Consider the following 15,494-nt stretch of genomic DNA (forward strand, 5'->3'; position numbering starts at 1 on the left):
TACGATCAGTGCAATGTACGATTGCGTGATTAGGAAGAGTGAGGGTATGATATTGTCGGATGAAAGATGTGTCTGCGCGTGGAAAGGGGAAAGAGCGTGCGGGATTCACGGGCCTCTTTGAAGTCGAGCGCGGCATTGCTTACGGTTCTCAGCTCGACAAGCTTTAGGGGAACTGACTTCTGGCCATCGGAGTGGGGCGCACGGTATGTCATCAACGTGGAGAAGCGAAGGAGCTTTCTCATCGCCTTCTATATCCCCTGATGACCAGGAATCAATTCCAAGAGGACAATTACAAGAGGACCGGAATCACTTGGATGCTGCCCCCCCGCCCCCAACACCCAGAAGAGCAGAAGACTTTGCGCATAGGGAAGTAAGTGTGGGCTCGAATGAATGGACCGGTCGAACAGGCAACAGGCCAACTTCATCAGAAAAATTTAAGTGTTAAAAAAAAGATACAAAGGAAAAAAAATATCGACGTGATGGTCAAGTCGTCTTGTGGGTGAAATCTTGAGAGTCGGCGTCTCCGGCCTCTACGCGGTGGACGACGTTCTTCTGCGTCGGCCTTGCCCGGAGTTCTTCGTAAAAGCGGTAGAACACGCCCAGTAGTGTAAACTGAAAAAAAAAAAAAAAAACACGTACCCCGACTTGAGTGAGTCTTTGGTTTTGTTAACTTTGGTTCTGTTAACGACAGTAGAACTCGTAAATCGGCACGCAAGATAAATGAGCATATATTCTCCCACGTGAACTCGGAAAATCTATGATCCCCATCCTCCAAGTTGCAAGAAACTTCTGCAGTATTGGAGGTGCCTCTGTTGGTCTTTTTCTAAACTCTAAGACCTCTTTCTGTACTATTTCTTTACCATGTAACCTCAACATTACTTTCGAAATAAAGACGTGACTTGACTTTAATGAAGTTCTCCAACTCCCTTCACTTGCAGGAAGCTTCATATCTCAACCGTCGATTCTCTTAGTGCTTCTGCGACTGTGTCAATAATCTTTTTTTTATTTTGCTAGAAACGATGCCCGAAATCACCTTCATAGATTTGGTGTTTAATCTTGTACTCTATGTCGCTTAAACAATGTGCTTTTAGCGCTCGGCAGTCCAATAACCGCGGAAGGCATGTCCACGTCAATGCTGCCGAGTTCCTACCGATTTTTATGTTTTTAAATGAAACGCTATTGATCTAACATGTGTCATTTTTTTCCCCACTTTTATGAGCTACGCTCTTCCTCTTTAAAGGGGCCTTGAACCACCCCTCGGGCTTGGTGACACTTTCAGGACACATTCCCGCGCCGGCCCGGGACCGGGAATTGGCGCAGTGTTGGGTGCCGCCGCAGACAATTATTTATTCCGCTAACTCGGGGCAATACTGTGTTCTCTTGCGGCTTGCGTTTAGCGCGTCGTAACTATCAAAATCGGAAGTCGTGGCGCCTACGTTAGCATCCAAAATAATGAAAATCGAACTGCGCGCCGCGGTGACATTTAGAAGGCGGAGCGTTGTGGCCCCGCCCCACTCCGCCGTAGCCTTCGCAGTTCAAGGCATTGAAGAAGGAACGGGAACACAGCGGAGGCCGTGTTCGACTGCCAATAACTCCGCTTCTGTTGAACGCATTGAAGTACATTTTGCGGCAAAGTGTATCTGAAATAGCCTGTTTTCACTTCAAATGCCTTTCTCCACTTCGATAAAAAGTGGTTAAGGGCCCCTTTAACAACGTACGCGTTACTATGCTAGTACTTGTATGCACCAACCACTTGGTCTTTCAAAAGATTGTGGAGTATTTGTAAATAAAGAGAAATAAACGAAAATATACAATCTGCCACCAGCACTAATTTCTAGTTAAAAAAGAAAAAAAAAAAACATAATCAACGATAAGTATGTCAATTTTAGTGGCATACCTTTCCTGTTTTAAATTTTTTTGTAGTTTCACTTAAACGTTCTGTTGCTGGCTTTTCCGTCACATTACAAAAAAAAAAAAAAAAAAGGAAGAAAGAAAAAAGCTTTGTTACATACTTAGTCCCTTATTAGGGCAACTTTCATTTCCCTACTTACTCCAACTTTCAGGGAGTACAAAATAGTCAATTGCTGCTATGCGGCTGGTAACCGAACATACTAGTATATAGTATAGACAACCACTCTGCATAGAACCTATGAGAAGCTACAAAACACCCGACACTACGGGGCACATTCGACTCTACCAGCATATACGGTCATGTTCGGAGTGGCATGAATCACCCGAGGAAGAGCTGTATCTTTCTAAAAAATTAGGAATGATTAGTTACTTTTGTGCTTCAATGCATAAGAGGACGTTTCTTAAAGAAAGTAACTGGAATGACAATACATTTCTCCGCAAAGTTCGGGAATCTCGAAACTGGTGCCATCCTGAGAATTCGTTCCAAGTGGATCCGCCTCGCGAACTCCACGGCTATAATTTGTAAATTTCAATATGGGCCATAAGGTAATTAGTTAAAACGTAATTAATTAATGTTGGTAATTAGCCGATTATGCATTTCTATTTTTTGTGCAAGTAATGTGCGCCTCTTCGAGTAGCCCAGCTCATGAGCTAGAATTCTGCTATCTGTCACAGGCAATGTTTAAAAATTTTTCATAGTGTTCGCTGAAACACCCTGTATATGCCGGTTTTCGCTTCAGTGTTTAGCGAAAAGCAATCATATATCATATTCATATATGAATATTCATAATCATTATGATCAGCCTATATTTATGTTCACGGCAAGAGGGAGGCCTCTCCCAGCGATCTCCAATTATTCCTGGCTTGCCCTAGCTGATTACAAATTATGAATAATATCACCAACATACTATATCCTGACCACATGTTCACGCAAGGTGGGCAGCGTTCACTAGTTTTGTAACACCTGCATTTATTATTACCCTTTACGAAAGGGCAAACTTCGGAGAGAAATTTGGTTTAAGCCGATTTTGATAAAACGTGTTCGGGTTGAAAAAAAGCGGAAATGATCGGGTTTCACCCGAAAACGAAGGGCCCTGGTTATGTGTTTGAGAAACATTCTGTACAACACATTTCACAGCCATTTAGGAAAGCATTACTTCAGTAAAAAAAACGATCGGTTCATTGGTTATGGTACTGCGGGAAGGAGACTGATGTTTATTAGCAAATCATTCGTTATTTATACAAGCTTTATTGAATGGAAGTAAACTACTTTTTATGTATCTTACCCGAGAAATAAGGAAATCAATATATTTTTTAGCTCAGTGCCGTAGTTATGGACTTTAACAATTGTGGTGAAACTCACCAACGAGAAAACGACAGAATAAATCGAGAGACGTGCTTGCAAATGCATGTGTAATTAACTCGCGGGCGCTAAACCTACGAGAATGCGCATATGCACTCACCTTGAAAATGAATATGATTGCGCACTGGAATGCACAGGACATGAACAATATTTTCTGAAAGAAGAAAAGGTGTAGAATTCATCTAGTTAATTTTCCTCGAAATTTTGTAGTGAATTTTTTTAAATTTAATCACGGATGTAGCTCGATATCATGAAACCTTACTTTAACTTCATTCCGGCGACCTTCTTCTTCTTCATCATCATCATCAGCCTATTTTTATGAACACTGCAGAACGAAGGTCTTTCCCTGCGATCTCCAGTTACCGCTGTCTTGCGCTAGCAGATTCCAATTTCCACCTGTAAATTTCCCAATTTAATCGCCCCACCTAGTTTTCTGCCAACCTCGACTGCGCTTCCCTTCTCTTGGCACCTATTTCTGTAACTCTAATGGTCCACCGGTTATCTACCCTACGCATTACATGGCCTGCCCAGCTCAATTTCTTTATCTTAATAACAACTAGAATATCTGCTATGCCCGTTTGTTCTCTGATCCACACCGCTTGGCTGGTTGGTACATATATTTGAAATAAAAATCAACGCGAGTTTCGTGTTTGTCGCACTTTCTTGTCCCGTTCCTCGCGCTGTTTTTGATTTGATATGCAAAGGACTAAGGGAAGACCCCCACACAGGCGCTACCGCAGTCCCATCTATCCGCCCTGTTTACTTTAATATGTCGATGTTCAATCAACCAGCCCAGATCAGCACTCTTGTAAGCATTAGGGTTTCAGTGATGTCCGCAGTGACCTCGCAAACGTTGGTCGTCGAATCATTGTCGTCGCACATTACTGTTGTTGCCATAAACGCACACAAATTTTCGAGGTCGTTTGCGTCCAGAATACACAATAAGCGGAGCGCACAATGTGTGTGGCCGATGCTGCTTGTAACCTAATAGATCCCATAGCACTCCGGGAAGCGCATTTCGCTCACTCGGAATCGAATTAAATCGTGGCGTTGGACGTCCCAAAGTCACTCAATGACTATGAAAGACGCCTTAGCTAGAGACTCTGGATTATAGTTTTGACCACAGGGTCATGAACCTGATCATAATCAATCAGAGAACATTTCTTGTGCTTCGCGAAACGCTTCTTCTCATAGCAATATCTTTGCCAAAACCTAGAAAAATGTCACCGACTGCAGCAGCAGTCCTGCGAGTTGTGGAAGACAGCGTTGCAAGATGTTGCGGCGCTATTTCCGCATGTGCCTATCCGCCTGTGGCAACCCGTATACGCCAGGATAAGACTTTTTAGGTAATTATGAGATATATACGATGGCAGGTATACGCGAACTTACTGCAAGTAGAATTCTTGGACTTGTAATTCGTGATTTCTGCGGACCTTTTGCATGGATGCGCCTATTATGCATTAGAATAGCGGTGGACAGAGCACTTGAGCTGTTTATTACACCCAGAAAGATAACAACCTAGTGAACTCTAAATGCGTATATGCACATATGTCATAATATTTTGATCAAGAATTGAACTCGGCCACGTACACAGCACTTGAGCTGTTGACAATTGCATCCAGAACGATAACATCGAATGAATGCTTTTGAACGCTTACCCGATGTGTGGCAGTATCGCGGTTGTAAGGTATCGACTCGAGGTCCACCTTGGCCTGAAGAATAGAAATCAAAAGCGAGAGATCACGTGAATCGTCGGCGAAACAAAAAGTTTCATTACCACGAATGCTGAAATACTCTGAAAACCTAAAATGTCTCCGAAGTTAGTTAGCAATCATTGATCCGCATTGCAGGGACTTGAAAACATTCTGTGCGTCCAAGAACAGCATGAAGTGTAATAATGAGAAGCACGAGATCAGTCATGTGATCAATCACGTTCGAAAATGTAGGCAAATATTTCTAAAAAAAGAAAAGAAAGACAGAAAGCTGCTTTTAAGCGGAGCAAGCTGAGAGCTAATATTTTTTTCCGCACCTGAATTACTGGTATTAGATATCCGTGTATACTGTTTGTCTGTACCTGTACGGGTCTAAAAAACCACTCGGTAAAAGAACTGTAGAATCTCAATGATTAGAATTTATCGAAACATCTCAGCATACTCCTATCATCTCCAAATTCGTTTGATCCGACACAAGCAACACTGGCAACAACAAATGGAAGGTAAGACATCCTCATTTTGTTTATGATGTTCATACGTTCGGCTGTAGAAGTCCATGACGGCTTTCTGAACATTTTTTTTCTTCAGTCTTGATGAGGACGTGCAAAAGTCGAGCCGGCTTGTTCGCCAACGTTGCCGGCGTTCATAGCGGGCGACAGTGAGCGGTTTTCAAATTCACAAGTCACCAACATGGTCAGGGTCTTGGGGCCACGATTACATTCGCCCAACGTCGCAAGTATACAGTACATGCTCAGCGAATGAAACGCAATATCTGGAGCACGTGGACGCCGGCACTTTTTTGAGCCACCGGCGGGCGCTGCGGACACCGAGCTGATACGTTTTTGTACTACATAAAAGCGAGAGCCTTAGTGCGATGCATTGTGACTGCATTTGGCCCCTCAACGATCACCCAGCGCTCTCGGGTGGCGCAAGAAAGCGCAGAGCATCATGGGATTCCAGTATCGCGTTGCAATCGCTGAGCACTGTACACATCGCGACCGTACACTCCTTCCCTGGATGGTCAGGGATCTCGGTGGATCAGAAGTTTTTATTTCTTATTTATTTAATTTGATACCATAAAGTAGCAGCAGGCCTTATTATTTGTTCCTTTCAGCCACAAAATATGATTGACTCTCGATAAATGTGTCCAAGTTATATAATTTTATTGCACTGCGCTGAATTACTCCCTTGAAAAGAAAGTCAAGGTGGTACGACTATTGCTGTGTGCGTTATGATAGCGAGACCAATTAATTAAAAGCATTTTAACACCCATTTATTGTACTGTCATACTTGTCGCGTTTTTTTCTTCAACTAAAAAAAAGTTGAATCCCTGGCTTAAACCACCTGCATAAGTTAATCATTGTCTGTCGGCATTGCGAGAAAAAGAAAACTATTCTTTTACGATTGCTAATCAAACACAGCACGTCAAACTTGCCGTCAAAGATGGTGTGTGCCTCCAACAATGCGGTCTCGTGTAGCACGTACTCAGCCTATGACTCAGCACATTATGAAATGAAGCCACATTGAGATAACCAGTGGGTTCAATATGCCCGAAGCTCAACATTACTTTTTTTTTTGTCTTGGCACCATTGGGAAGAACTGGTAACAATGGGCAAAACTGGCACACCCATATCTGCACCGATAGTGAGGAGTTATATAAGAGGGGATGGGGGAATTGAGGAGGGGGGTGGGGGGGGGGAGGGGGGCAGAATAGCCGCGAATAGAAATGGACAAAATTACACCATAAAATTGTGAGATTTATTGTCCCGTTACTGAACAATGGGTTATGAGTGACGCCGTCGTAATGAAGTAGTAATAAAGTAATGAAGAAACACGGCTTACAAACGACCGTAGTTAGATCGTCGTTAACAAAACTAAATGCAGAGAGACACAACCGAACACAAGCGGGCTTTAAGTACTGGGATATCTTATTAACCGATCGTTTCTGGTCCATTCATCAATACGAAGATGAAGAGAGGCGTAAAGAACACGCACACAGCGCTTGGCCGTGCTCGCCAGATTTCCGCGCTCTTCCCCGGTCGTAATGCTGAACAACCAAAAGTGAACCCAACTCGAAATGCTGCTCGACTTTATGACCCAATGATCCTTTTGGCAGAAAGCTGGGCTAGTTGGATTTCTGATGACTGGTGCAATTTCCAATTCCTCGGGAAAAAATCACAGAGTAAAAAGAAAAACAGGACAGTTGAAGACCAGCGTCTTATAAGACGCTGGTCTTCAACTGTCCTGTTCTTTTACTCCTTGTCTTCTTGTCTTCTTTTCTTTTATTTCCTGATTTCTTTGTTTCTTCCGCACAGCTGGAAATGCATCAGTTACCAATGATCCTTGTTTAATTCTTAATCATGGGTGGGCGAATATTCAAGTTTTCGAATACGAATGGAATATTGCGGATCTAACTATTCGTATGCATATTCGGTATTATCGAATATTAAAACTAACCAACTATATTGCAGAAGCCAATTGGTAAACTCTGGTTACTGTTCCCTGTCTGGGAAACAAAGGATGGCAAATTATCGTAGTGAAACAACAAGTGCTTTCGAAACAATGCAGGAAGAATGTGGGTATAATACAACCTTTGTTTTCGGTTTCGCGACCGAAGCGTATATATGACAACCCATGATTTAGCTTGTAGTCAGTTAATTAATGTTTATGACAGTCTAGGCATGTAGCAGTCTTATCTTTTACACTACAACAAAAGATGTTTTTCGTGGAACGTGCCCAATTACATGTGTCTACGGTACACAAGCCCTTGAGCAGATCATTTTGTCAACTTTTCTGGCAACCGTTTACTCAACGTTTTTTGGAAAACTAGTCATAGAGCAGCCATTTATTATTGGAAAGTTTGTGTGCAACTAGGCTCCAAAAATGTCGAGAGGCTAATCTAGCAGTCTTTAATGACAATTAGTAATCATGTGTTTAAAACTGAATGTAATTGTCCCGGTCTTCTTTTTTTTTAGCTTGTGAGTATAACTTCTGTACATTGAAATAAATATTCCTGCTGTAAATATATGCATCTGCGTTTGACTATTCGATTCGATATTCGATACCTACAATTCGTGTTTGATTCGTATTAGAAAAAAGTTGATATTCGCCCACCTGTGTTCCTAACACGTTGCAAAAAAATATCCAATATGGCGGAAAACATACGCCAAAACTATAATCTCAGAAATCTTAGTGCCAGCATGTCGATAATTTGTCGGCTTGGCGCTGTGGTTCTCTTTGCTATTTCACAAATGCGTCGCGTCACGCTGATGTTTGCAGCCTGCTCCCTGATGCTTTTTCGCGGCTTTGTGTGAAATAGTTGTGTGAATTGTCTGGAAATAATTAGTGGCCATGCTTCACCCCGTTTATAATTATTACTTAACAAGTCCGAAGAGCCATACATAGCTTTTTACAACGTCTTGAGTAGTTGGCGATTCATGATAAAAGTCATTGATATATGGCGAAACACTCGATTGCGAACATTTTTTTTTCAAATTTTACTTTCTCCTACATTTCATCATTCATATGCACAGAATATAAGCTTTCACTTCAGTAGCAATATTCGTACCAGATAGCTTTCATGCGAGAATATACAGGAAAACAAAACGCGAAAAAAAAAAAAGGGGGGGGGGGGGGGGGCTATAGAAAACGATGCAGCGTAGAGCATCATCCACCGCGACCAGACAGAGCTTTCGAGTGCTGCCGGAAGAAGACATTTTATACTTTGTGCATTATTACCGGGACTTTTTAAAAATTTGTTAGCGCTCTGAAATTTGAATCGCACCATTAAGATTCGAATGTATGTCCACAAACGGCTCGTTTGTTTTACGCAAGCGCCCAGTTTTCATGTTTTAATAACGTTTTTTCGCGATCCGCTGTAAGTACCTTGCTGCAAGCGAGGTGACACCCCAGTAGGCGCGAGCCCACGCAGATGATCGTACTTCCAGTGTTCCAGCTGAGAAACATCTTCATCCGGTTTAGGAGAACGGCCAGGTTGCGCTGAGAAAGAGAGAGACAGAGGATAAGTATTGAATAAAAAAATAGAAAAGCATTTTTTTTATGTTGTTGCTAAAATGTTTATAAGAATAACCATAAAAAAAAAAAAAAAAAAAAAAAACTTCCGCCCCCAAGAAGTCGATCCATCAGGTTGGGGGCAGGGACAAATTTGGAGGAGGTTAGTTCCGATATGATTGATCATTTTTGATTCTTGAAGAAATTAAATGTCATTCGGGAAGGTAAACGTCGGTTGCGTGCTTTCATTTGCTCGGCGGCCGACATAGAGCTTCCTACAAAAATACCAGAGGGTACTGTTGCCCTCCGATCGTTTAGCTACCACGATAATTACGGCTAGTACATGGATTTGCATAATCTTACGTGCTGTGGATTTAGACGTTCCCATGACTTTATTTTTTTTTACACCTTGTCTTTCGAAATTTTCAAGCAGTCATACAGCTTTCTAAACACGGCAAGGCGATACGTCTCCGCGCATATGAATAATCGTTGCGAAAAATGTTTGTTTTGTTTAAAATTATCAATTTGCGAAAAAAGGTGGCAAATCTGTTTGAAGCCAAAATGCATGATGTTCAGGCAAATTCATGTAATAGCCAACATTCCTGTGCTATGTGCACTGCAACGATTGCATGTAGCTCACGGAGACACTAGCGCCTGAGTTAATTCTAGAGTGACTTCTGTAGAAAATCCTGTGGTGGCAGCGAACAAGCCAAGCTAGGACCATCTCTGCCTGTCGACACTAACTCATTTGTCCAAACTAAGCAAAAGTGGCAGAAGCTGTTGAAGAACAAGGGAGGGATAAGTCTAAGTTCGGCGCAGAGCGCCTGACAATGCGACCTGTCGTCATGAAGACAACAGCGTTGTCATCCTCTACAGTGTTCATATGGGACTCATTGAGGATGTTTGCATTACCCAAGGTAAGATAAGCCGACAGCGTTGAAGTTCACGCTGTCTGGTGAGGGAGGTGTTGATTTGTGAAGGGCTTTTGCTTGATGCTTTTTCCGAACAACCCTTTAACACCTTCTACAACTTTCCGCGCGGGGGGGGGGGGGGGGGGGGGACTTGACAAGGCGCAGGTATCACCTTGCCAAGGCAGGTATGTATGGTCAAACCTGTGGTTTTTTACTGGTGATGCGTAGTTCCGAAAGCCAGTTTTTCATTGAGTGTCGCACAGTCGGCGCCTCTGAATTGTCATGTTGAACAAGGCTCCTGAGAGGCAGCCTTAAGAAATAACACTAAAGCAGAAGTTTGAATACCTCAACCACATCACGATAAAACAAGACTCTTTTGAACAAATCGTGACGATAGATAGGATGTAAGGCCATGTGAGTAGGGTGCTTGAAGAATATGAGATATATAGACAGTACTGCAAACGAAACTTCTAGAGGCAGTACTGTGCTGGTAATCTCTACCAATGAAGTATTGCGATGACGTATGCAATCTGTCGCGCTCCGTGTTTTTCGCCGACACTGTCATCAGAAATTACTACTAAGTGTATAACAAGCACTTAGGCGACAATCTATGCGGAGGTAATCATTGTTAACGCAGCCGATCTAGTTACTGCATCTATTTTAACTGTTACTAATTTGAAAATCTCCGGGTTCAGGTGATCATACTTCATTCTTGTTCTGCATCTCTGGCTACGTCCAGACAGTCCTTACCGGTGGCCGATAAAGCGTGTGCAGCATTGCGACGTCGGAGATCAGATTAAAAGATGTCTCCATGATGTAGACCAATTCGATGCCCTGTATCTTCTCTGGGAAATAAAAAAATGAACAATAAATGAGCAAAACATCTTTAAAAAGACTGCGCGAAAGGCTAGTTTATGCACTTCTTTATTTCTTTTCCTTTGGGGAAGTAAAAAAAATCGTACTACGTACATTATTGTATTTCTTTTCCCAAATTTCTGTTGTATGGTGCTACAGAAAGTGAACAAAGGCGGATAAGGACACGCAGCACGCGAGCTCCAGAATAGTTGTCACTTGTGTGCTGCGTGTCTTTATCGGCCTTCTTTTGCCTTCTGCGGTGCCATTACATCCGTATAGTATACTGACTAGCCCAACTTCCAGAGCTTCTTAACGTGTTGTTTTTAAACCATAAAGTGCAGCGATCAACCAAAGTGCACTGACCATCCTGCCTGCTTTGCCATATTTACATCGATGTCCGTCAGACAGGACACGGTCGACCCAGGCAGCTCGTACACAACAGAAATAAAACGTGGAAGCAAATACCAAGCCCCCCGCCCCAGACCAAAAAAAAAAAAAAAAAGAAGCATACTCCTTCTAAATCAAAAAAAAAAAAAAAAAGACAAGTGCTTGTGTCCCCAAAAGTCATGGACTGCTATAGACGAGGCTGTTGCCGTCTGGCTGTTGCCAGACGGCAACAGCCAAAATGCACAGTAAGGCGGCAATAGCCTGCGCAGTTTATTACCATATGCTAAAGGCCGTAGCCTGGTTTCAGCCATTGCCACGATGGCAGTGACGTTATCACGGATCACGCTGTCACGAGTGTCGGGGGCCTAACGGAGTACGATTAGGAAATGCTCTTACGTGAGAGCAGTTTCAGTTAATACCGGCCAAGACAATTAGAGTTCTTTGTGAAACGTGGCGCGGAAATAATGGAGAAGTACAGCAAAAAATTAAGGCGGAACTCATCTCACGATGACTGTCGAAGGTGACAAGAATAGCAATCGAGCAATGTTGCGACAGACCACATTCCCGAAGTCCCGTTTAATACGTGTAGTGTTAATTCTGAGACTTTCGTTGGTTCTGCTATATGCCACATATTCTGATATCGTCCCACTTTGCTATGCCACTCGCTTGCCAAGGTCACCAATGAGCACGGAGGCACGGCGACGACGCCCCCACCCGCCCGGGCCGCTGTATCTTGAAAGCCATCTGCGACGGGGACAGAGTCCGCCGCGCGCTGCGTTTTCGCGGCTTAGTTCACGTGTACGCGTGAAACAGCACGAAGGTCAATTCGCTCGCTGCTGCCGCCGCGCTTCCTCACTCCAGCGTTTTGACAGCGAGTGTCCGCCGATGTCGTGAAACGACGGCGACGACGATGGTGAAATGATAGCGTGACGACGATTCCAGGACGATAACGGTATGACGACTACTGTATGACGACGATGCAGTTATCACGATGGCAAGATAACGGCATGAGGACAATGGGATGACGACAAACGTATGATAACAATGGCGTACGTGACGATGACTCTATTGGGAAACCTGTATGACGACGTTCCTTTGACAACGGCGGCATGACGAGAGTCGGATGACGTAGGTGGAGTGACGATTATGGCACGACCGCGACTCAATAACGATCTACGACGGTCTGACATCGCAGTCATGATAGCGACTGACAATGACAGCATGACAAGGGCGCCATGATCGCGTTTGAATGACGACAGTATATGGGACAACACAATATGAAGAAATATTGACTTCGAGAGAATGACGAAGGCGTTATGACGTCGATGGCATGACGTTACTGAAATGATGACAATGATAAATCGACGGCGTGACGACACGACTTGACAACGATTGCGTGACGACCGCGGCATGACGAATGTCGGATGACAAAGCTGGAATGACGGCGATGCAACGACCACGACGGGCATCACGACCAGGAGCACATAAGTAGCGACGCAAGCAGGTAGACAACTGGGGCCACTGGGTAGGCGTAAGATGATAGATAGATAGATAGATAGATAGATAGATAGATAGATAGATAGATAGATAGATAGATAGATAGATAGATAGATAGATAGATAGATAGATAGGCAAAACGGCTGAAGTAGGCTAAGAATGCTATTCGCATTAAAAAGCTTTTGCGTTTGTGCCGTGACTGCTGCTTTTATAGTTAGCCATGCACGAATTAGCCTAGAGCCGTTCATCTTCGCGGCGCGCACCCCTGAGCACGGTAGCAATGCGTTTTCGAGTCCGTTTGCACTTCCCTACAAGTTCCGGACACATTGCTTGATGTCCGGCTCATCCACCTCATTTCACGAAGCACTGCTACAATAAAAGAGTCTGCTTAAAAAAAGAAAGGTGGGAGAAACGGCCAGCGAGAGGCACTAAATAAAAAAATAAAAGCAAAAATGAGCGGTGCAAATCCCGCTTCAACGTATCGCACTTTGTCTGCCAGGTGGCAGGGACGTGATTACAGGTATCCCTTCTTTACTACACGTGCGCGAGCCAATCAAAGGAGCAAGTTTCTTCCCTGAAAAAACGTCACGATAGCGAAGCCACATTACCGCCCCGTACGTATTAGGCTTCACTATGGCGGGCCGAGCACGGGCCGTGCTATACTTGATTTGTTTGTCTCACCTCCTGGCTTTCGGTGGAATCCAATAATGTAACCGGCGATGTTGACCACACTGGTCACCTAAGAAGAAGCACAGAGTTCTTGTTAAAAAAAAGTAAGAAGAAAAGCTAACTGGCACTGTAAAAAATTTGAGCATAATAAAACAATGACGCTTTTGAGACTGCAGTTGGGATATTGTCTTAGTCGACTATATTGACACGGTAAAAAACGTCCATACATAACACCAGTGATTAACATTGCTAGAACAAGGAATTTCGCTGTGTAGTTAACGTTCCGACAAGGGTGCTTGCTTTCACAACTGCTGACATGACGAAGACTACGTTCCCTTGTCAAAACGTTTGCTCCAGAGATGTTCCTTGTTCGTCCACAATTATTGATGAAAAAGCATTATATGTTCCACGGAGCAGAAGAGTCGACGAGTGCTACCAAAGATCATCATCAGCATGGATCAGGTTGGTACGAATTAGAGCAAGGCGGATTAAGGTAGATTAAAGTGTATTAAAGTGAATTAAGGTTGGGGCAAATTAGAGCAGCGTTGATTAAGCTGGATTAAAGTAGACTTTTGAAGGACACGTGACAATGTATGACGTCACGTATCATGGAGGTAACCAATTAATTAGAGATGTCATAATGCTTCCGCATTCAAATCACGTAAGGATACTTAGGTGACTGTCAATTTTTTTTTACTTCTAGCGTTCATCTTATTGTGAACCTTTCATACCTTTCCTTTGACATCATCATCATCATCCTTCTCTTTATGTTCCCCTTTTCCATTTCCCCAACGCTGGGTAGCAGGTTTGAACGTAGTAGTCCTTGCCGACCTCTCATAATAAATCGCTCTTAATCTTAATAATTTTGGATGCGTAACACCAGTACGACATGAAAGAGATATCAGCAGCAGGAGACAGAGTAGGGAAAAGCGATATGGTCAGGCGCAGAAAGAAAGCAGGAAATGAAAACGAAGATAAAAGGTTAAACGTGGAACCAGGGTCCTTCAATACTTTTCTTGATGGAACTCAATACAATGAGACCGAGAGAGCCTGAGAGTTCACGGGCAGGCCACAGTTGGATAATGAGTTCATGCGCGTTTCGGCGGACAATCGTAGAATGATGAGGAGGGGGCAATACTATCGCATAATTACGGTATAGCTCGGGCGTGTAGCATGAGGAATTGCCAATTCTTTCCCTGTCTGATCGTGCACACGCCGTTCCTCTGTGTCCGTTCAGGATCGGCCTACTCTTCGGAAGCGTTCTGTGACACGGCGTTTCCTGTCCACGGTATATACTCAGAATGGTGATGGTTTGGGCTAGTGGTTTTTTTCATGAGGCTGGGGCATATACTCACCGCGAAAAAGTACAGGATGCAGATGACTTTGAACCTGCTGGAGGCCATGGCGGTTCTTCTTCGTCGTCTTTATCGGTGCGAAACGAATCGTGACGAACGTGCGCGTTGCTTCTGTGCGAACACGTGACTGAAGGAAAAGTTTACCGCGTGTATCAGCGGTAGCCCCATTTACCGGAGCGGTGTCACCGTTCACTGTTCTGCTGTTTTCCTCTGTACGGTAGTCTTATTAGCATATCGAGTTACATAACTCGATATCCTTCATCTGTGCACTGCATCAGCATGCATTGAAATTGCACCTGCGAATGTCTTATTTTAATTTTTACCCGCCAGTGTAGATTAATGGCTTTGGCGTTGCTCGGCTGAGGTCGAGGTCGGGGCTTCGATCCCGGCCGCGGAGGCCGCATTTCGATCCGGGCGAAATGCCAAAACATCCGTGTACTTAGATTTGGATGCACATTAAATAAATCCACGTGGTGAAAAATAATCCGGAGTCCCCGACTACGGTGTGCCTCATAATGAGATCGCGGTTTTCGCCCTTATATATAAAGCCCGCTAATTTATATATATATATATATATATATAGTTTTTTTGCTGCGAATAATTCGTTAATTGCACGTTTGTCACTTATGTTCACTATATGACTCTATTTCACAACCTTTACGTGAGGGACATCTACATGTAATTACTTGCAGGTAAATGTATTACGTTCTTGACAGTAATAGTAAACTTTCTCGACTCACTGGTTCTGTTTAGTTAGATTACATTTGTCCACCTCGCTTGCTTTGAACGTGGTATGCCGTGAGGCATACTAAACAAAGAAGAA

At 43.5% G+C, this 15,494-nt stretch overlaps 1 protein-coding gene across 1 annotated transcript; it reads right to left on the reverse strand.

Annotated features, from left to right (window-relative positions):
- Window positions 1-434: 434 nt before the first annotated feature.
- LOC119445194 (uncharacterized) lies at window positions 435-14,719 on the reverse strand. Its single transcript, XM_037709518.2, has 7 exons — window positions 14,672-14,719; window positions 13,329-13,386; window positions 10,659-10,753; window positions 8,872-8,985; window positions 4,933-4,986; window positions 3,375-3,428; window positions 435-612 (listed from the first exon to the last, which is right to left on the reverse strand). Exons 1-7 carry the CDS (start codon window positions 14,717-14,719, stop codon window positions 484-486), a joined length of 552 nt encoding a protein of 183 aa, XP_037565446.2. The 3' UTR covers window positions 435-483.
- Window positions 14,720-15,494: the final 775 nt, after the last annotated feature.

This window comes from Dermacentor silvarum, chromosome 3 (genome assembly GCF_013339745.2).
Source record: "Dermacentor silvarum isolate Dsil-2018 chromosome 3, BIME_Dsil_1.4, whole genome shotgun sequence".
In the NCBI taxonomy this organism is placed as follows: domain Eukaryota; kingdom Metazoa; phylum Arthropoda; class Arachnida; order Ixodida; family Ixodidae; genus Dermacentor; species Dermacentor silvarum.

What these genes read in the sequence shown, in the direction of transcription:
- LOC119445194 (XM_037709518.2), bottom strand. Translation starts at nt 14,719, where the DNA reads ATGGCCTCCAGCAGGTTCAAAGTCATCTGCATCCTGTACTTTTTCGCG. An exon ending in ATTCCACCGAAAGCCAGGAG is followed by an intron (nt 10,754 to 13,328) that starts GTGAGACAAACA and finishes TTTATTTCCCAG; the next exon opens with AGAAGATACAGGGCATCGAA. An exon ending in ACACGCTTTATCGGCCACCG is followed by an intron (nt 8,986 to 10,658) that starts GTAAGGACTGTC and finishes TCTCTTTCTCAG; the next exon opens with CGCAACCTGGCCGTTCTCCT.